The sequence below is a fragment of the Leptodactylus fuscus genome, chromosome 2, assembly GCF_031893055.1.
Source record: "Leptodactylus fuscus isolate aLepFus1 chromosome 2, aLepFus1.hap2, whole genome shotgun sequence".
Taxonomy (NCBI): Eukaryota; Metazoa; Chordata; class Amphibia; order Anura; family Leptodactylidae; genus Leptodactylus; species Leptodactylus fuscus.
In genome coordinates, this window is record NC_134266.1 from 105,479,400 (window position 1) to 105,500,966 (window position 21,567).

The 21,567-nt window shown below is 42.6% G+C and overlaps 1 protein-coding gene across 4 annotated transcripts in view; it reads left to right on the top strand.

Moving 5' to 3' along the window:
* LOC142194903 (mitogen-activated protein kinase 14) overlaps window positions 1-21,567 on the top strand; it is a 142,474-nt gene that overhangs the window by 74,688 nt on the left and 46,219 nt on the right. For 2 of the 4 annotated variants that reach the window (XM_075264338.1, XM_075264340.1), the window contains 2 exons: window positions 5,235-5,306; window positions 11,975-12,054. In XM_075264338.1, the coding sequence (XP_075120439.1) occupies window positions 5,235-5,306; window positions 11,975-12,054 (152 nt within the window). Of the gene's footprint in view, window positions 1-5,234; window positions 5,307-11,974; window positions 12,055-13,352; window positions 13,433-21,567 lie in introns of all 4 variants that reach the window. The other 2 variants (XM_075264339.1, XM_075264341.1) reach the window with 1 other exon arrangement.

Sequence of the window (21,567 nt, forward strand, 5' to 3'; positions counted from 1 at the left end):
TGTTAGATTTATGTGTTAGGAGCTAAAGATATGCCTGAATATCACCTGAAGGCTATTCAGGTGCTGCTATTAGTTTGTAAAAAGACCCCCCCTCCCCCCCCGATTTTGTTAATTATCGTGGAAATCGATATGCAAGTGAGCTTGATCGTGCACCCCTTAGCGTCATAGCTTCTGGACGTTTACCGCTGCTTCCAAGCCCTGATTATTTGCCGCCTCCATCGTCATCGGTTTCTGGTGAAATCACGCACGTGCGCAGTAGCGCTCCCTCCGGTGCGCTACTACGCACGCCCCAGCGCCATTTTTCCGTAGAGACCATTGCGAGCTGGCGCTGGAGCATGCACAGTAGCGCGCTGGAGGTAGCGCTACTGCACATGTGGGTGATTTCACTAGAAACCGCCGACGATGGAGGTGGTGAGTAAGGTTCAGGAGGAGGGCTTGGAGACAAGGAAGAGCGTTGGGTGCACAGAATGCCCACCGTGCACGTTGAGCTCATTTGCATATCTATTTGAAATGATTCCTGGAGTGTGATCTATTAGGAGAGCAACTATTTTTTTTTTTTTTTTTTTGTAAATTTAGTTTTTATTGATCTTTTTCCAAATACAATGAAGGGGTAGGGATTCCAAAAACAATGCTCCAGCAGTAGGGCAACAACACAAAACATAACTGATTCAGTATACCAGACGGCACACAGATACAGTCACAAAGAATATTATCAAAGTGGCAGTCGGCCGGTCAGAGTATCAATACGTAGAACTCGCAATTTCAATAAGTTGATGAAACACCGAACAGTTCAGAGAGCATATCTAAAGGGAAGGGGAGGGAAAATAGGGAAGGAGGAGGAAAGGGAGGGGAAAAGGAGTTTCAAAACAAAAACAATAATCAAAACATGAATGAAACAGCATTGGTCTATGTCCCAATCTACTCTGATTCGTGGGAGGTCAGAAAATCTAATCAAAAAACTAAATCTAAAATCTAAAGAAAATCTACGAGGCGTCCAAAAATGTATCTAGTCAGGGCCCTAATGAGAAGAGCAGGTGTCAGGGGGACCCAAAGGAGAGGGGCGGGGTCCGGAATGGAGGATCCCTTCTATTGTCTAGGTAGGAGAATCAAAGAGCCCACTTTGTTTGGAATTTAGAAAAAGTATGTCCCCTGCTAGCCAACATACACTCAAAGGTGAAAGCAAAATCCACATGATGAGTCAGCTCACTCAGTTAAACATAGTGCAGACGTCCATTGCCGGGCAATCATGGATCTAGCCACTAAAATAATCTGACCTAAGACCATATGCATATCTGTAGGCAAGAAGCCGAGGTCTAGAAAACAGAGTGCTACAGCTGGGGAAGGAGAAAGTGTGAGGCCAGCAACAGAGGACATAAACTGGAATACTGCCCTCCAAGAGGACTGAACCGGAGGGCATTCCCACCACATATGGATAAGGGAGCCGACATGGCTGCATCCCCTCCAGCCAAGTCTCGAGGCAGAAGGATCCATATGCGCTATTTGGGCAGGAGTCCTATACCAGTGAAGCATAATTTTTAGTGCCGTCTCCCAATGGGACGCACCTTTCAAAACCCGCTTGACAAAGAGATAGATCTGGAAAGGTTGGTCTCCCATCGCGTCAGACAAAGTGGCTTAATTTGCGTGGAAGGGGTAGAAAAAAAAACCCTGTAAAAGGCAGAAGTGCCACCCCTAGCAGGAGTAGCCCGCCTCCACAACCGCAGCGCGAGTCTGGGGAAGTCAAGTTTCGAGGCACCGCGGGTTTGTAAAAGATGTCGAATTTGAAGGTACTTAAAAAAGTCATTACGAGGCAAGTCAAACTCCTGTTGCAACATACAGAGGGATTTTTTCTGGTACTTTACAGGCTCTACAAACATGACATGGCGTTCAGATACCAAACATCTGAATCTGTACTCCAAAAGCTGCATCACGCTCCTTCCCTTCTGCGCCCTGCTGTGTGCCCAAATTGCAGTGTATGCCCCGTGTATGACACTGGTGTACCCCGGATAATGTACGTTATGTCATACATGGGTGTAAACTGATATTAGGGCACAGCCGGACACAGAAGGAAAGAAGGGTTATTTGGTTTTTGGAGCATAGACTTAGACGGTTTGGTTTTTGGATGCCATGACACTTTTGCAGAGACCCTAAAATTGCCCTTACAAAATGGGGTCACTGACAAGAGGCCTGGTCTTTAACACACTTTTGGGCTGGGTCCTTAAGGGTTTTAAGACAGGGTCCATTCTGAACTTGTCCAGAAGACAGTCTAGGTAACTCCAATGGCAAAGGCTTTTTCAGTATCTAGGGCCAAAAATAAAGATGGTGTGCCGTGCCAGTCCGCTCCGCTCTCTGAATAAGGTCTATGAACCTGCAAATCACGTCTGGGGCCTGCCTACCGAAAACAAAGTCCACCTGGTCAGGCTGCACTAAAAAAAGGGAGGATACGCAGTAGACGCTCTGCTACAATTTTGGCGCACAGTTTAATGTCTATATTTAAAAGGTCAAAAACAAAAGGGGATAGTGGACACCGAGCAAATCGTAGTGTAGTATTTTCTTGAAAAGATTTTTTCAAAGACTTAACAGAGGAATGACGCTCACCTTGAGAGGTTGTGAGCCCAAGTCACAACTCTGTGATCACAATATGAGATAACCAGAGAGCTTCTCTTCAACTAAGGCAGCAATGTTCCCAACACCTCACGGCCGTGTAATTATGACGTATAGAGGACCGGCAAACCAGATTCAGTGATGAACCTGGTACCAAGAAACTGCGCTCTTCTTAATAATTAGAAAACACGGCTTTATTGGCATCAAACTCGCACAATGCGTTTCGGGCGTCAGACTACGCCCTTCCTCAGGTGCAATAGTTTCTACAAATGAATTATAAATAAAATGTGACATCTCATATCTTAGTTATATTCCATGTTGTGCTGTGTTGGCACCTCTAGACGTCATACAGTCCTTGATCAATTAAGGTGGGAGATAAGATCGGGGAGCGCCTGTGCGGGTTGGAGGAGTCTAGGGAGCTATCTACCAAGCAGTTAGTCACCCCCAATAACTAGCATACACGTAGCAAAAGCTTTGATCTTGGTGAGCACAGAATTCCAATAAGAGGCCTGTCCGCGGTTAGGGTGGTATATCGTGACCAGAGTATATCTAATGTTATTAATTAGACAGTTCAGACTTAAAAAACGACCATTAGGATCTGAGAGAACCGATTCTAAGGAAAAAGCTACAGAGTCCCTGATCACAATAAGTACTCCTTTACGCTTGGCCTTACAGAAGGCTCGGAATATGTGGGGAAATGAGGGATTTGTGAAATTAGGGCTCTTATCTGCATGGAAATGAGTCTTCTGTAGAAGTAAAATATCACAGTGAAGACGGTGAGCCTCCCGCCGAACTGAGCTTCTTTTATAAGGGCTATTCAGTCCTCTAACATTTAAAGATGAAATCCGGACAACCATTGTGTACAAATATAAGAAAGTATGTTAATTCAACCACCCTGAACACCTGAGAAAAAAAACGGGAGAACGGGACATAGACCTAGAAAAGAAATACTTTTTAGAACAAACAGCAAACAAAAACATCAAAAGTAAATTCAACGTCATAGTGTCAAAAACACACACCGGATAATCTATACGCGTGGGGGGGGGGGGGGTTTGGGGGGGAATAGGCGGCAGTAATAGGTGGCAGCTGACAGGTCTGGGTATAGAAATATCATGGAGAAGGGGGTATGGAGGGCATCACACTTTCGTGCTTCTTTAACATCTTTAAGCATGGCATCTTTAACATGGTAGAAATGTACTCTCGTCAGGACGTCCCTGGGAGCCTCAGCAGGGGCAGAATTCACTTTGGGAATGCGGTGGGTTCTGTCGAGAGTGAGATCCAGCTCAGATAGATGGGGTAACATCTTTTTGAAGATACGCTTGACATAGGCCAGCAAGTCCCCAGATGCGATATCCTCAGGGATCCCCCATATTTTGATGTTATTGCGTCTAGAGCAGGGGTAGGGAACCTTTGGCTCTCCAGCTGCTGTGAAACTACAACTCCCATCATGCTCCATTCACTTCCAAGGGAGTTCCAAGAACAACAGAGCAAGTATGCATGCTGGGAATTGTAGTTTTGCAACAGCTGGAGAGCCGTACGTTCCCTACCACTGGTCTAGAGCGATCCTCAGAGTCCGCAGCTCTAATTTTTAACCAATGGACCTCCGCCTCAAGGGTGTTGTGGGCATCCACCAACTCATTATGAGCTGTGGAAGATTCCCCCATCTTTCTCTCAATATGGTCAGTCCGCTCACCAACCGCATCAATATCCTGCTGCAGTTTCCTCAGGGAGGAGGACACACTCTTACTAATTTCCGACTGCAGGAGTAGCAGCATCTCCTTCAAAGTGTCACATGTGACAGGGTCTGAGGATGATGGAAAGTCAGAAAGATTAGAGTGGCTGAAAAGAGAGGATTTGTCAGTCCCAGGGCTCCCCTCATGGTTGTTTATTTTACAGGCAGAGCCCTTGCTGCTTGGGGATCCCTGAGGGGACACACTCGGGCCTCTTTTTTCCCCCCATCCGATGATGGGTGTTGGCTGCAAAGCCCGGGCCGCACAGTAATCAGCAGCGATGGTGAGATAACGCTCCTGTCAGACGTACTGGGGTCCGGGGGAAGACCCCAGAGCGTTCGCTGGGCAGATAGATGTCCGGGTTATCTTGATGCCGGAGATACTGAACCGCGGGAGCACGGAGCTCTAATACAAGCGTCTGCTCTCCTTGTCGGCAAGCCACGCCCAACAGGAGGGCACCTGTCTTGTATACAAGCTGTAGGCGAAGAACTGAGCATGTGTGATCTGTAGCAAGGACACATCCAGTGGCAACAGTGCTCAGCCAGAGGAAAAGGGTATTTCGCTGGACCTTTTTTCAGGAATGTATAATTTACTGATTTTCAATGGATGACAATGACATTTTGCCAAGCATCATCATATGAGATATACCTTTTAATGAAAAAGACATTGTGTAGACACAGCCTAAATAGGGCATCCACATGTTCAGGTTTTCGCATGCAGTTATATGAAGATAAAAACAGGTGTGGCTCACAATAGGAGAATTAGCAATGCTGCTCCTCCTTTTTTTTTTTTATTTTTTTTTTTTCCTTCCATCCATTCCTTCTGTCTTTAAAAACTAAACTAAAATGCAGTTCTTGTAAATTGCTAGCATGTTATAATAAGTTGTTTTCTTTTTCTTTTCAGTGGATATTTGGTCAGTGGGCTGTATTATGGCTGAGCTCTTGACAGGTCGAACCCTTTTTCCAGGCACAGATCGTATCCTTTGAATGTAAAATAATACGTGGATCCTCTTTCTTTACCTTCTCCTTCTAATTAACTTTGTGTTTTAATCTAATCTTCAGTGAGAAGAACTGAGCTGTGGAAACAATATAATTTCTACCTATTCTTCTAGTTGGCTATAATATGAACTCTAAAACATTTCCCATGTTGAGCGGCTTTTTGGAACAAAGCTTAGTCATTTGTACAGATTTTTAACTAAGCTATTAAAATTGCTATGTTCTAATTCTTTTCATTTCCACTGTAATTCAATTATGAGAGGTTGTCTTCGGGTGCTTGACGTCTTCTCATTCAGTCTCCTGTGGCAATGCACCACATCTGGACAAGTAGAAAGGTGTGGGTCATGTGATCCTGAGTATTTGTAGAGGAGACTGAACTAGAAAATGTCCAGCTCCCAGGCAGAGCTATAAAGTCCTCGGAATTGGCACAATGGGGACTATCGTTGCAGTTGGACCCCAAGATTCAGCAAGTTACCCTTTTCTTTTTTTTTTTTTTTTTTCTTTACATAGGGGATAATTTTGTGTTACCAAAATACTCCTTTATGCTGGGAGTTCCACATGGTGTGAACAAAAAAAAAAAAAGTAGTATTTTACAGTTTCTGCAAAATTCTAGTGAATCCCACCCACACATTGCGAAAAAAAATATGCCCAACGATTTCCAAAAATCACGTTTTTGGAAATCGCAGTAAGTCAATTATACTTATGAAGATGGCAGAAATTTTCCTATTGGTGTAATGGAAGCAGAAAGTCTGCAGAGGAAATCTCTGCAGACTTTCTATGAAAAGCACTGCAAGAACAACAATGATGCATTGCTGCCACGGCTTTACCTGCCACAGTTTTTCCTGCAACGATTTTTCGCTGTGGCCTGCTAAGGGGGCCTTAGCCTAAGAGGTAATGTGTCATGAGAAGTTTATTTTTTTTCCTAACTTGATGTCATTTATTTATTTATTTTACTAATTAAGTAATAAATAAGTAAATAAATTCTCTGACGACCACTGCCACTTTTTGTTCTGTAGAGCAATCTCTTCAGTAGTCATCTTTTTAGCCTCACAGGCAGGATTACAATGTAAAGAGAACATAGGATAACAACATTCACAGACCCTAATGGCCGCAAGGTTATTCATAGTCTTCAATTGACAGTTGTCGACATTAAAACTTGGAGGGAGTATGGTCTGTCTTGGTCTGACTCCAATTACACCCATAGAAGGACATCTAGCCCGGCTGATACTAAGGCCAATTGGGCTATCCTGGCTGCTAGATAAAAATTAACGGAGGCAAGGTAAGATGTTGGGTCGAGTTAGGGATCCGTAGTGACTGAAATAAATAGAAGAGTATAATAACCAGTCAAGACAAGTCGGAGCAAATTCTGCCCTATGGAAGCATTGTAAGGGCAGCAATGTGTTTAGTTAAAATAGAGATCAGTAATTTAGTATCAAGATAATAAGGGAGATAGGGTGGTAGTTATCTGGTAAAGTGGGATCCTTGTTTAGCTTCAGGATCACAGTTATAAGGGCATGGGTGATTGCCTGGGGGACACTATTAATTGCCTGGGGGCCACGGGGGGGCATTACTTCTTCCTTGGGGGACAATATTAGTTGCCTGGGGCCACAGAAGACAATATAAGTTGCCTTGGGGACATTATTAATTGCCTGGGGTCTACTGGAGGACATTACTATATAGTAATAGCATATTAGTTGCCTCAAAACCATTTTGAGGACATTACTTGCCTGGGGACCACTGGAGAGAATTACTATACAGTGGGCCACTAGGGAGTAATGCTCCTTGCCTGGGAGCTATAGAGGAGCATTATTAGGTGTCTCTGGCCAATTTAGAGAGTAGTATTAGGTGCCCGAGGGTCATTGTGAAGCATTATTATGTTTCAGAGGGCCGCTAGGGAGCATATACTGCATATTGGGCCACTAAGGGAGCTTGGTGATGGTAAAAGATGAATTTTTGTATGTGTTTCATGGAAAGTATAGGAAGGTGTAGCTTTGAGGGTGTATCCATATGATGCAGTTACAATTGCTTCAAAATTGCAATGGAAAAATGCATTCAGTTTCAAAATGCTTTTTGGTGAAGTTTTCTAAATTTACTATCGAAACAAATTTATGTTCCTACTTTAAATTCAAAAATTGCACTAAAAAAAACTTCAAAACGTTTGTTTTTATTTTTTGTTAAAATTTTTTGGTAGGGAAGCCTTGAGGTATCCAGAAAGGTTGGGAAATGCTTATCTAGCAGGAGGAGTTGAATGTGGAGGCAGACGTGTGGTGTTGCATCAAATTCCCTGAGTATAAAGAGTATCTTGGACATCCTGTGATGTGTTTACCTTCTAAGTATTGAGATTTCAGTTGAGAGAAATTGGAAACACCCAGTGAAACTGCACATGATCTTTCTGGAGCCCAAAGGTAATAGGCTGCAACTCTGTTAATTTCTCTAGGTAAAAGAGGGCTAGGTTAGAGTATAGTTGTTCATGAGGCAGCATACCTAGTAGTATGACAATGTTGCAGACAGTAGCAAGAATGGGGTCCTTCACCTTCCAGTAACAGTTTTGATGGAGCTTGTGGAAGACGACCCTGGAAGAGTGTAGTGACTGTATCCTTCAGAGTTGTGATAGTCTCTGGTAGGCCTCTAATATGTATGTTGGCTCTCCGAGAGTGAATATCAAGGTCCTCCAACTTTAGTTCGAGGGTTTTAATCTGGTTAATATGCTTCAATATGCTGTGTCTATCAGCTTCAAGTGCCGTTACTACCTCGTCTGTCTTGGTCTCTCCTTCAGACAGGCTCTGCCCAAGCTCCTGCCATAACTTTAGCCAACTCATCCTGGAACATCTTTTTTATATAGGAGAACAGCTCAGAGGAAAGGAGGAGAGTTTCCTCAGCTACTGCAACCCCCTGGTCGTCATTCTGTACTTGACCTTGTGGCAGGGAGGAGGCAGGCTGAGAATTAGCCGCCATATTGGCTGAGGAGCCTGACGAAAAAACTCCGGAATAGTCCACATGGGAGCTAAGGGGGAATGGAAAAGTATTCATACCCCTTGAACTTTTTCATATTTTGTCACCGTACAACCACAGACTAAAATGGATTTTGAGATTTTAAGTGATAGACCAACACAAAGTACGCAAATTATACACAGTTTAAACATTTTAATCCAATAAAAATCTGAAAAGTGTGACGTGCTAAAGTCTTCAGCCCTCCTATATTAATACTTTGTAGAGCCACCTTTCACTGCAATTCCTCCTGTAAGTCTTTTGGGGTATGTCTGTATGTTGCTTTGCACATCTGGAGACTGATATTTTTGCCCATTCTTCTTTTCAAAATAGCTCAAACTCAGCCAGGTTTGAATTTAGAACGTCTGTGAATTCAATTTTCATGTTTTGCCAAGAATGATCAATGGGATCATTGGATCTTGACTTTGACTGGGCCATTCTAACACATGAATAATAATCTTTTATCTGAACCATTCCACTGTAGCTCTGGCTGTTTGTCATTGTCTTGCTAGAAGATGAATCTCCTTCCCAGTCTATTCCTCAGTCTTTTACAACCTCAAACAGGTTTTCTTCCAGAATCGCACTGTATTTGCTCCATCCATCTTCCCATCATCTCTGACCAGCTTCTCTATCCCTGCTGAGGAAAAGCTTCACCACAGCATGATGCTGCCACCACCATGTCACACAGTGGGGATGACTGTTTGTTCAAGGTGATGAGCAGTGTTACTTTTCCTCCACACATATTGCTTTGCAAACAGAACTTTTTATATCTTTCTTTCAGCAATGGTTTTCTTCTTTCCACTCTTCCATAAAGGCCAGATTTGTGGAGCGCACGACTCATAGTTGTCCTCTTGAACGATTCTCCCACCTGAGCTGTGGATTTGGGCAGCTCCCCCAGAGTGACCCATCGACCTCTTGGCTGCTTCTCTAAATAGTGCTCTCTTTGCTTGATCTGTTACGTTTTGGTGGATGGCCATGTCTTGGTAGGTTTGCAGTTGTAAAATACTTTTTCCATTTTTGGATAATTGATTGAACTGTGCTCTTTGGGATGCTCAAAGGACAACTTTATCTCTGACCTGTTTGGTGAGTTCCTTTGTCTTCATGATGCTGTTTGTCCACTAGTATTCTCTTACAAACGATTTCATGGAACAGATGTATTTATACTGAGACTACATTACACACACTACATACACACATGGAATCTGTTAACTCAATAAGTTACTTCTGAAGGTAATTATGCGCACTGGATTTTATTTAGTGGTATCAGAGCGCAGGGGGCTGAATACTTTTGCACATCAAACTTTTCACATTTTTATTGGATTAAAATTTTGAAAACCATGTATCATTTTCTATCCATTTCACAATTATGTGGTACCTTGTGTTGGTCTGTCACTTTAAATCTTAATAAAGCACGTTTAAGTTTGTGGTTTTTTAGGTGACAAAATGTGAAAAAGGTCAAAGGGTATGAATACTTTTGCAAGCCACTGTATATAGAAAAGTTCTGACATGAATACAGTACTTTGTATGTTGTAAATTAATTCTCCTATTTAGTTCAGCATTACCCGAAACCTGGGTTTCTGACGCGCTCTCCTTCTGCTCACTCATCCCCATTCCTCTCTCCATAGATTTCTGCAGATGTGTGTAGTATGAGTCATCACAAGATGGATAAAGCACAATGAAAGTCCGTTTCAGGGGGAGCAGTATCAAGCTATATTACAAAGTTTCTAATCACCCGTACTAGTTATTCATGCAAAGTTTAACCTCTTTCTGGCATTTACCGTAATAGTATGGCATATTTAAATATGGAGGCCGCTCAGGAGCTTAACAACTGTCATAGCCGCCATGTCTTTGCTGTAATATAAAGCAAAGACCTGGCACTAGTGCCTACGATCAGTTCCTGCACTGATCGCCGGCATTAGTGCCCCTGGCGCCTCTGTTAAAGCACTGTTTTGGAGAAGAATGAGATCTAGGGCTGGCGATCCATTGACATGACAGCCAGGAGCCTGTTGAAGGCTCCCAGGCTTATCTGGCCTTCATTACCAATTATTTAATTTTAATCCATACCTGCATACAAATGCAGGGATTTTGCAATTCATTAGGATTGTAATGCATTGCATTAGTGATTAGACCCCTGGGGGTTTAATATTATACCAAAGAACGATATCTGTGACATTTTAGAGACCCTTTTGAATTTCTCACAATTTTTGTTAGACATTTAGATTCATAAAAGTTATGTTTTTATATTCCTTGTTTTTGGTCAGTGCATTATAGTTTTCTCCCCACCAGCTGCACAATGACGTCTGCACAGGTAAGGGAGCGTGCTTAGAAAATCCAACTATATACTTGAACTAACATCTTGAAATTCTCCAGTCTCCAAGGATATGTTACTGTGCTTGTCTTTGTAACCTAGAAGTAGCATGTCAGCTGTGTATATTTTTCTGCAATGTGTGGCTGGGATTAGCCAGAATCCATCTACTTTGCAGATATTGTAAAACGCTGCAGTTTTTGCCGTAGCATTTTCGCCTAGGCAAAATAAAAGCATTTGTGCTAGGTAGGACATCTGACCGCAACAGACTTATTTAGCTGTGTTTGCTGTATGCTAGCCAACTGGCTAGCCATGGCCCTACATACCGTAAACACTGCAATTTGGGCGGTAAAAATGGTGGCATCTTACATTACCTGCAAAGTGGATGGAATTCAGGCTCATCTCATTCACACCTTGCAGAAAAAAAATCTGCTGACTTTCTGTGAAAACGGTACAAAAAGCGATTGCATTTCCACTGCTTTTTTTTCCTTAGCCCTTTTTGGCTGAGTCTCGCTACATGGGTCCTTAATTTTAAAGGGGTTGTGCAGGTCTTGAAAACATGACTGCTTTCTTTTTCTCAGTAAGTGACATTATTATCATTTGGTCACCTGACAATGCTACACCTTCGTCCCATTAGAATGAATAGGGTTTGAGCTGCAGCTTGACCAATGGACATGATGTCACTTACTGAGAAGAAGAATGCAGCTATGTTTTCTATGTCCTGCACAACCCTTTTAAACAAATACCACCCACACACTGCATAAAAAAAATATGCAGTAAATTAATGCAGTAGATTCTGCCCTAGTTTGCAACCTTTGATCTGCAGAGGTTGAAAACTGCTTTGGCTGTAATTGTTAAAACCGCATCAAAAACCAGTCTGTGTTAGCCAGTGGTGGGCCTGCTTCGGGATAACCCGCTTCAGGTCATAACATATAGCCAGCTATAGCCTTATATGCCACTCTGCTGCTGACAACAATATTGGTTATTGTTATTAATGTGATATGTTGTGTACTGTATATTGACTCTTCTGGACATTGTAAATCTTGCAGTAACTTGCAGAATGCTTGCTTTATGAGCTTCTAAGCTGCTGCTTTTTAATTTTAAGTAAATATTTTATTTGCCTATTTTAATTGGTGACCTTTCTTTGCCTTCAACCAGTGGGTGAATGATAAATTGTCATCCTTTTTCTTTTTGTGTTCACATTTCACTTCTTGTCTGTTCTTTTACCCCTATTACATTTCATTTTTTTTTTTCCTGTCCTTAGAGTAATGCAAAGGGTGTCTCAAAATTTTGGTGGTTTGATCTGTGGCAGCTACCTCACATGTCCCGCATTTTCCTTCATAATCCACATGTAGATATTGATCAGCTGAAGCTCATTTTGAGGTTGGTTGGAACCCCAGAGTCAGAGCTCCTGCAGAAAATCTCCTCGGAGGCTGTGAGTGTGTTTAATATTTCACAACAGATATTAATATACTACAACCTGTGGTACAACACCCAAGTTTTTATGTTATTTTGACATTCAGACATTACTAATCAATTGTGTGGATGTTCGAAAATTCATGAAATTTTAGATGTATGACTGGCCAAAAATTTCACACATTTCAGTTTTTTGTTCTCAGAATTTTCATATTTTGCCAAAAGAAATTTGCATGATTTTTATACCTAAAATAATCTCCAATTCCGAACTGTATTGTGGGTTGTAGTGACAGTGACATCATAACCTCTACATTGGATATACAAAAAAAATTTAAAGGTATTAAGCACATTTGCTCCTCGTTCATTTGAAAATTAAAAAAAGTGTGCGGAGGAGGAGTTGAGCCACAGAACATATGCTCAACCTCATCTACAATTGGTGGGAGTCCTAGCAGTCAGACTGATCTCTGTTATCATTTATCCAGTTGATACATGATGACTTGTTATAGCTTGAATACCGTTTCAAGCCTGCAATTGAAATTGCTGATCAAAAGCAAAACTATTCAGTATAAGGATTAATGGACAAAAAATGTGTAAAATGAACCCTAAAACGTAACCTACCAGTTGTTTTTTCCACCATAAATTGTCTTCAGCACATGAAGCATCAAGTAATGACTTTTCCTTCAGTGTCCCTTACTTAGCTTTCTGTTGCTGAAATGTTAGGTGATAAGATTTAAGTATTAAAAGCTGACATTTCAGCAACACAATGCACACTGCATAGAGGGTGATTTAGCACAGTGGCTAGATGGAACAGTTTCCTGCCCCTGTTACTAGTTAACCTAAATTTGCATGATGCAGTAAGAGCTTATAACTTGACTTTTCAGCAACAGAAAGATTACTAAGGAGTACCATGGGAAAGATCATTACTTCATGCTGCACATGTTGGTTCCCTTTTAAGTGTTATCACGCACAGCTCATTAAATTGGTTTCATGATCAGTTCCGTTCACTAGCTTGTTGTTTCCCAGCATTGCATGCAAGTCATGTGCTAGTTTATAGAGAAGGAAAATGTGTGGTATTTATAGAAGTGGCTGTATGCTTGATAGTGGCTTTATTTTCCATTAAAGCATTTGTAACCTGATCTTTTAGCATGGCTATCGTATGCCTTGGACCTCAGAGCTTGCATGGTGTTTTGGCTTTATTTTATTTTAATAATTTTTTTTTACAAGTTGCTATTGAGACAGAGTGTGGGGAAATCAAGTTGCATTCCTAATAACAGTGCACTGTGTTTTGCTTATAAAGCCCTTGACAAGGCGCATAAGATATTAATCAGCTGCAACAGATTATGCGATTGACTGGAACACCTCCCATTTATCTCATTAACAGGATGCCTAGTCATGAGGTGAGAGTGCAAAAATTGAGGTGACAGCTTGCCAGTAACCTTGTTGTGTGATAGTATTGCTTTAGTTCCTTAGTAATATATGGACTGTCTGTCTTATTGTGACCTTCTTTCTTTGCTCCAGAATACTGCCCCTAACAGATGTCCAGCGGCACCCTCTATAGCTTGACTGACATTTCTCCCTTCTAGATTATCATTAATCTTGGCCGTAGCAGGCAGGGTATTGCGTGTACTACAAATGTCTGAAGATGTCATTGGTAGCAAAAGGATTCAATGATTTACAATGCATGTATGCTGCTCTCATTGCTTATTGGCCAGGAGGGCGGAAGCTACCTGGTTCACTGTTGCTGATGCCTCAGTCTGAAGTCAGCCTCCTTTGCTTCCTGGTGCAAGCATGCATAGAAGACTTTATATTGCATTTGCCAGGGCTGATGGGAACAATCAGCAAGGAAAGAGAGAGATGTCAGTTAAGTTGTGGGGGAAGAAATGCTCCTAATGCACGTTTAACTTCATTTGTATAACAATCAAACTAATCTATAAAAGTATAGTGGCAATCGATAGCAAAAAAGGCATATTTGGAAAGTGGCCAAGCACCCTATGAGGTACTGTGAATACTTTCATCAATTTAACTACTGGCAGTCTCCTTTTAAAAATTAAACTAAAATCTTCTTAACATGGCATGGTACATTTTAAATAAATGTAAAAAGCCTGACTTCATTGTTGTATTACATGTGCTAGTAATATTTTATAATCCATAATCACTTTTTTCCTTTTTGGTGACCTATATTAAACATTAAATTTATTCACAATGCCATGTAAAACTTCTAATAGTGTTTCTAGATCTGTAATTTTGGACTATTGCTAGGAATTTTCGGTGCTTTCAAATTATGGTGATGAGTTGAAAAGGCTGTTAGTGACGTTTGGTCTGCAGTATGGGCCTCTGTAAGCGCTGTGGAGTAAACCCCATCCCTAAAGCCCTTTCCAATGGTTTTCTTCGCATGCTTGCTGAGGTCATCCTCCACTGAGAATTGCTGCACTTGTCTTTGAGCGAGGCAAAACTATACAAGCTTCCGGGTGGAGGATGGCGTTGGCACGCATGCACAGTACTTGGAGTACTGTGTCACATAATACTCAGTACTGTGCTTTCTGAACCCAAAGAGAGGGCTTTTAGTCAAAGTAGAGTAATCTGTGGAGAGGGGGCTAAGCTTGGGTGGAAAGTTAGGAGTTTTTACTGTACGGTACTTAGAGTTGCTCACACAGAGTAAATGTGCCCCTAAAGCCCTTTTAATTTTCAACTCATTAGCATAATTATAAAACAACAAAACTCTCAGTATTCAAGCAGAAGTTCAAAATAACACAGACATATTTGGAAGCAGTATCAGAAGCCCTAGAAGTTACTGTGACCAGATTAACAGGATTTTTCTTCGTGGCAAAACTCCCTTTAAATCCACTCCAGGCGACCCTGCTCCTACCTCCGGCATCCCCCCCCCCCCCGAAACACTTTTGGGCTAAAAGGCGCACCCCCATTTTGCTCCCAAATTTTTGCGACAAAAGTTTGCCTTATAGTCCGATAAATTGAGTAGTTTAGGTAAATATAAAAAAAACTTTGTAATATATCTCATAAGAAAAACGTTCTTCTATCTTCTAACTGCTCAATTCACTGAGAGATTTGTCTTGTGTGAAGACCACTAGATCTCAAAGACAGATCAGATTAGATAGAGGTCTATGTGGAAGAAGAGGAGCCCAGTGAATGAGAAAAATAAAACAGAACGATACTATAGAAAATGCATTTATTTCTTTTATAACCTTTTTATAGCAGGTCTTATGCTGGGTTCACACATCAGTATGCAATCCGTCCGTTTGAATTCAGTTTGAGACTAAAAACGGACTGATGCACATACTGATTGCATACTGACGCTAGGTTCACACCTGCGTTCGGGTCTCCGTTCTGTGGTTTCCATCTTCTGCATGCAAGAAGACAGAAACCACAGACTGAGTCCGGCCGTGAGCGGCGTTTTATGCTCTCCGCCGCAAAACAGGTTTTTTTTTTAAACCGGACACAGAGTACTGCATGTCCGTCCCTAAAGTAGTAAAAGTAACAATTGTAAACAGAGTAGAGATAATGACATATAATAAATGTCCTTATCGCTACTGTTTACAATGTTCTACTTTTAATCCCCTTACCTGTCCTCTAGAGGATGGACAGCGTTTGTTATAGCATAAAAAGGTGTCAGTATGCACATCAGTCCGTTTTAAAGTCTCAAACTGAATTCAAAGGGACGGATGGCATACTGATGTGTGAACCAAGCCTTAATTGGATTGATTGAATGAAAGAATGAAAGATCTCTCTGTAATCTGCTCTAGGATCTCCTCTTCCACCTCCCCTTTCCATAGATATCCATGAACTGCAGCCTGACTTCTGTATAGATGAATCTCTATTGAGTGAATTGAGTAGTTTAACAGGCAGTAGATAAGCCAATAACAGGAGATAGGAGCCTTTTATTTTCTTATAATTTTGAGTATTTGTTATACTGGAGTGGACTGTTCCATTTGCAAAGAAAAATTGAAATGACAGTTGTTAAATTTAGGATGCAAAACCATCATCAGGGCATTATAGATATCTCTATAATATGCTTGTCTGCGCTTGAGAAGTGTGTGTGTACAGTCATGGCCAAAAGTTTTGAGAATGACACAAATCTTCTATTTTCACATGATCTGCTGCCCTCTGGTTTTTATGTGTGTTTGTCAGATGTTTTTATCACATACAGAAATATAATTGCAATCATATTATGAGCAACAAAAGCTTATATTGACAGTTAGAATGAGTTAATGCAGCAAGTCAATATTTGCAGTGTTGACCCTTCTTCTTCAGGACCTCTGTAATTCTCCCTGGCATGCTCTCAATCAACTTCTGGACCAAATCCTGACTGATAGCAGTCCATTCTTGCACAATCAATGCTTGCATTTTGTCAGAATTTGTAGGTTTTTGTTTGTCCACCCATCTCTTGATGATTGACCACAAGTTCTCAATGGGATTAAGATCTGGGGAGTTTCCAGGCCATGGACCCAAAATCTCTATGTTTTGTTCCCTGAGCCATTTAGTTATCACCTTTGCTTTAGGGCAAGGTGCTCCATCATGCTGGAAAAGGCATTGTTAATCGCCAAACTGCTCTTGGACGGTTGGGAGAAGTTGATCTTGGAGGACATTCTGGTACCATTCTTTATTCATGGCTGTGTTTTTAGGCAAGACTGTGAGAGAGACGATTCCCTTGGCTGAGAAGCAACCCCACACATGAATGGTTTCAGGATGCTTTACAGTTGGCATGAGACAAGACTGGTTGTAGCGCTCACCTCGTCTTCTCCGAATAAGCTGTTTTCCAGATGTCCCAAACAATCGAAAAGGGGATTCATCAGAGAACATGACTTTACCCCAGTCCTCAGCAGTCCACTCCCTGTACCTTTTGCAGAATATCAGTCTGTCTCTGATGTTTTTTCTGGAGGGAAGTGGCTTCTTTGCTGCCCTCCTTGAGACCAGGCCTTGATCCAAGAGTCTCCGCCTCACAGTGCGTGCAGATGCACTCACAACTGCTGCTGCCATTCCTGAGCAAGCTCTGCACTGCTGGTAGCCCAATCCCGCAGCTGAAACACTTTTAAGAGACGGTCCTGGCGCTTGCTGGTCTTTCTTGGGCGCCCTGGAGCCTTTTTGCCAACAATGGAACCTCTCTCCTTGAAGTTCTTGATGATGCAATAGATTGTTGACTGAGGTGCAATCTTTCTAGCTGCGATACTCTTCCCTGTTAAGCCATTTTTGTGCAGTGCAATGATGACTGCACGTGTTTCTTTAGAGATAACCATGGTTAACAGAAGAGAAACAATGACGCCAAGCACCAGCCTCCTTTTAAAGTGTCCAGTGGTGTCATTCTTACTTAATCATGACAGATTAATCTCCAGCCCTGTCCTCATCAACACCCACACCTGTGTTAATGGAGCAATCACTGAAACGATGTTAGCTGGTCCTTTTAAGGCAGGGCTGCAATGATGTTGAAATGTGTTTTGGGGGATAAAGTTCATTTTCTAGGCAAATATTGACTTTGCAAGTAATTGCTGTTAAGCTGATCACTCTTTATAACATTCTGGAATATATGCAAATTGCCATTAGAAAAACTGAAGCAGTAGACTTTGTAAAAATTAATATTTGTATCATTCTCAAAACTTTTGGCCATGACTGTATGTATGTATGAGTGTGTGTGTTTATGTATATACATGATTACTAGAAATATATTATAAATGAATGTTAAATTACACAGGTTGATTACATGCTGAGAGGACTGACAAAGGACTTGTTCGTTTTTGTTTTATTTTAAACTAATGTTTATTGAAGAAAAATTTTAAATTTACAAAACATCAAAGAAACAAGGGGCAAACAGAGAGAAGAAAAGGAAAGGGGAAATATGTCAAAAAAATAACAAGGCAAATATCATTAAATTATCCCAGTGATGTAAACAAAGCATAGAAAACAAAACATGAATGTGAGGGAGGGGGGGAGGAGAGTCAGAGACCATGTAAAGTACAGTACATGTCCCAGGATGACCATATAGCCTGGAAAGCCTCAACGGTATGATTAAGTGAGGCCGTCAGATTCTCTAGGCTGTGCACATCTTTTACCCAGGCAATGAGGTCCGGGCAGGAAGGAGGGGAAACCTTCTTCCAGCGGAGGGCGATAAGCGTCTTAGCCGCAGTACATAAATAGAGGAACAATTTGGAAGACTGCTTGCCAAGATGTACAGGTGGGAGGATCAGGAGGTATGTGAGGGGATCGAGCGGAACTCCATGGATAAACAAAGCATCCGTAAGGGACTTGGCCTCCGACCATAAGGAGCGAATCCCCGGGCATTCCCAGGAAATGTGATACAAGGTGCCAACCCCTGCTCCACATCGCCAACAGTGGGGAGAAATACCTGGATCGAGAGAATGAAGTAAGGCAGGGGTATGATACCAGTGCATCAATAATTTGTATTTGGTCTCGCGGAACGTAATACAGGTGGAGGATTTAGTTGCACGGGACCAGATGACCTGCCATTGGGAGGGTGAGATCTGCCTATTCAATGCCCTAGACCACGTCTCCATGTATTTATGAGAAACGGGGCTCCGCTCCCCAGAAGATGAGAGGAAGCAATATATACTAGAAATAATGCCAGCTGTGGAGGTACCAGCATGACAGTCTCTCAAAGGATGTCGGCCGAGATACCTTCAAGGAGCCAAATTGGGTATGAGCAAAATGAACAATCTGTTGGTAATGTTGCCATTCGGAGGCGGGTAAGTGCGGTTCAGTTACAAAATAGTCAAAGGATCTGATCTCCAAGGTTAACGGGTCAACTAGGTCGGCAATACGGAAAAGACCCAGCTTGCTCCAAGGTTTTACCAGAGCTGAGATGAGTCCCTCCAGAAGGCGGGATTGTACAAGAAGGAAATCATAGATGAACACTTGGAAGCTAGAGGGAAAATTTTAGAACAGGTGAGCCAAATAGACCTCGTAAAATGTATAGGGCCCAATAGGGGCGGGACCGTAGAAATGCATTGGGATGGATCAGTGCTAACCAAAGCGTCTCAATCTCGCCCCGTTTTGTGTAGGCCTGTGGAGCTGACCAAAATGGTAAGCAACGCAAATGAGCGGGCCAATAATAATGCAGGATATGCAGCACCCCCAACCCCCCTCCTCTTTACCAGAGAGCATCACTGAACAAGGTATGCGGTGGCACTTGCCATTCCAGATGAATTTAAAAATGGATTTTTGAAGGGAACGCAATTCCGAGTGCGGGACAGCAACTGGGAGCGTCTGAGTAATAAAGGAGTTTAGGGAGGATGGACGTCTGGACTGCATTAATACGGCCTAAAAGCGAAATATGGAGGGGGCGCCATTTATCAAGGAGGGCCCGTAGTTCGTTAAACAAGCTAGGGTAATTAACCAAGTATAGGGTAGAGTAGGAGGGGGAGAGCTGGATACCCAAATATCGGAGAGAACGCTCTCTCCACTGAAAATTGAAGTTAGAATGTAACAGTCGTAAGTCAGCCTCAGGAATATTAAGGGGGGGGGGGCTCAGTTTTAGTGGGTTTAACTTTGTAACCTGAGAGATCTCAGACTTAAGGGACTGCAGAAGGTTGGGAAGGGAAATGTGGGGGTTAGTGATGGTTAGAAGGCCATCGTCTGCAAATAAGCTAATTTTGAGGGGCTTGTCCTTTAACTAGAACTCCTGTATCAGGGTTGGTCCTAATCCGGGCTTCTAGGGGCTCGATACAAAGGGCGAAATTAAGGGGAGTCAAGGAGCAACCCTGATGGGTCTTATTGCGAATGGGAAACGGTGTAGAAAGTGAGTTGGGGAGTTTCACCACAGCAGAGGGGCAAGAGTACAGCTTCTCAATTGCAGTAAGAAAAGCTTCGGATAATCCAAAGCTATCAAGGGTGGCCCTCATGAACGACCAATCAAAGTGGTCGAAAGCTTTTTCTGCATCAAGGCTCAATAAGATGATAGGGGTGGCAGAGCGGTTGGCCACATTGATTAAATCCACAGTCCTTCTGGTGTTATCCCCCCCCCCCTCCCCCGACAACAGGGGATGAAACCCACCTGGTCCTTGTGAATCAAAGAAGGGAGCCAAACGCTAAGCCTGTTTGCCAAAATTTTAGTGAAGAGCTTCAAATCCCTGCAGTGCTGTGGGATAATAGTTGGAGCACTCTTGGTGGTCCTTACGGGGTTTAGGGACTAAGGTAATGTGGGAATAGAGCATGGATGGGGGAATAGGGGCACCTTCTAGAAAAGAATTAAAAAGACGACACGTGAGGGATCAAGTCTGCTTGGAATGTCTTATAATAGAGGTATGTGAAACCGTCTGGGCCCGGGGCTTTACCATTAGGGAGTTCCTTAAGAGTAGAGAGAGCTAATCTTATCCGTCATGATAGGGGCATTTAAGGTGGCAAGAGCTGAAGAGGAAAGCTTAGGGTAGTGACAGGCCTCCAGATAAGTATGCAATACAGCAGCTTGCGAGGATGGATCAGCATTCGAGTGAGGAGGTAAATTGTACAACTTCGTATAGTAGTCTTTAAACAGGGATGCTATAGAGTCAGGATGGTAATGAAGAACTCCCTGAGGGTCCTGAATTGCATGTGGAGTAGAAGAAGTTTGATGGTCACAGAGAGTCTTGGCTAGAAGGGTGTGGGCCTTATTGACCCTTTCATAATAGCGTTGATAGTTGTATAGGAGAAGGCGTTGGGTAGCTTGAGTGGCCAGATCTCTCAAATCCGCCTTGGCAGCTACAAGGCAGCGGAGGGTGGAGACAGATGGAGTACGGCTCAGGCTATCCGACAAGGACTGGATCCGGGCCACCAAGGCCTTCTCTCTAGCTAATCTATCTTTTTTGAGTCGAGTGGCCAAAGCAATGCAGTGACCTCTCTTAACCACCATGTGAGCTTCCCATAGGGAGGAATCAGAAGAGACCGAGCCCACATTATCAGTAAAATCTTCCTTGAAACTGAGTACAAAGAGAAGTGCTGGAGGACAGGGAGTGGAGAAGGAATTCGTTTAAACGCCAGTGACCTCTCTTAGAGATGTCGGAGGCAGAGGACAGCGAGAGAGAGAGACAGGAGCATGGCCGGACCAAGATATAGGACCTATTTCCGCATCCACTCAGAGCCTAAGAGTCAGGGTATTACCAAAGAAATAATCAATCCTGGAATGCGTTTTATGCAAGTGCGAGTAAAACGTATAGGATCTAGCTATGGGGTTATGGGCACACCAAAGATCATATAAGGCAGAGGATCTAATAAATCTACGGAACTCCTTAGCTAAGTGAGTCTGTGGGGCACTTGAGGTACCAGCTGGTACAGTTAATTTGTCAGAATGTTCAGAAAAAAGCATATTAAAGTCTCCGCCTAGCAACAGGGCCAACCCTGAAAAAGCCCGTAGATGCCGTATTATCTTAGTATCTATCTCATATAGAGGAGTTATCTGAGAGGAGTTCGGAGCATATATATTACAGAAGACTATCTGCTTACCGCAAAGAAGACCTTCCAAAATAATATAACGGCCCTCAGGGTCCAAGTGGGATACCGATATGGAGATGGGACAGGTGCGGGAGAGCAGGAT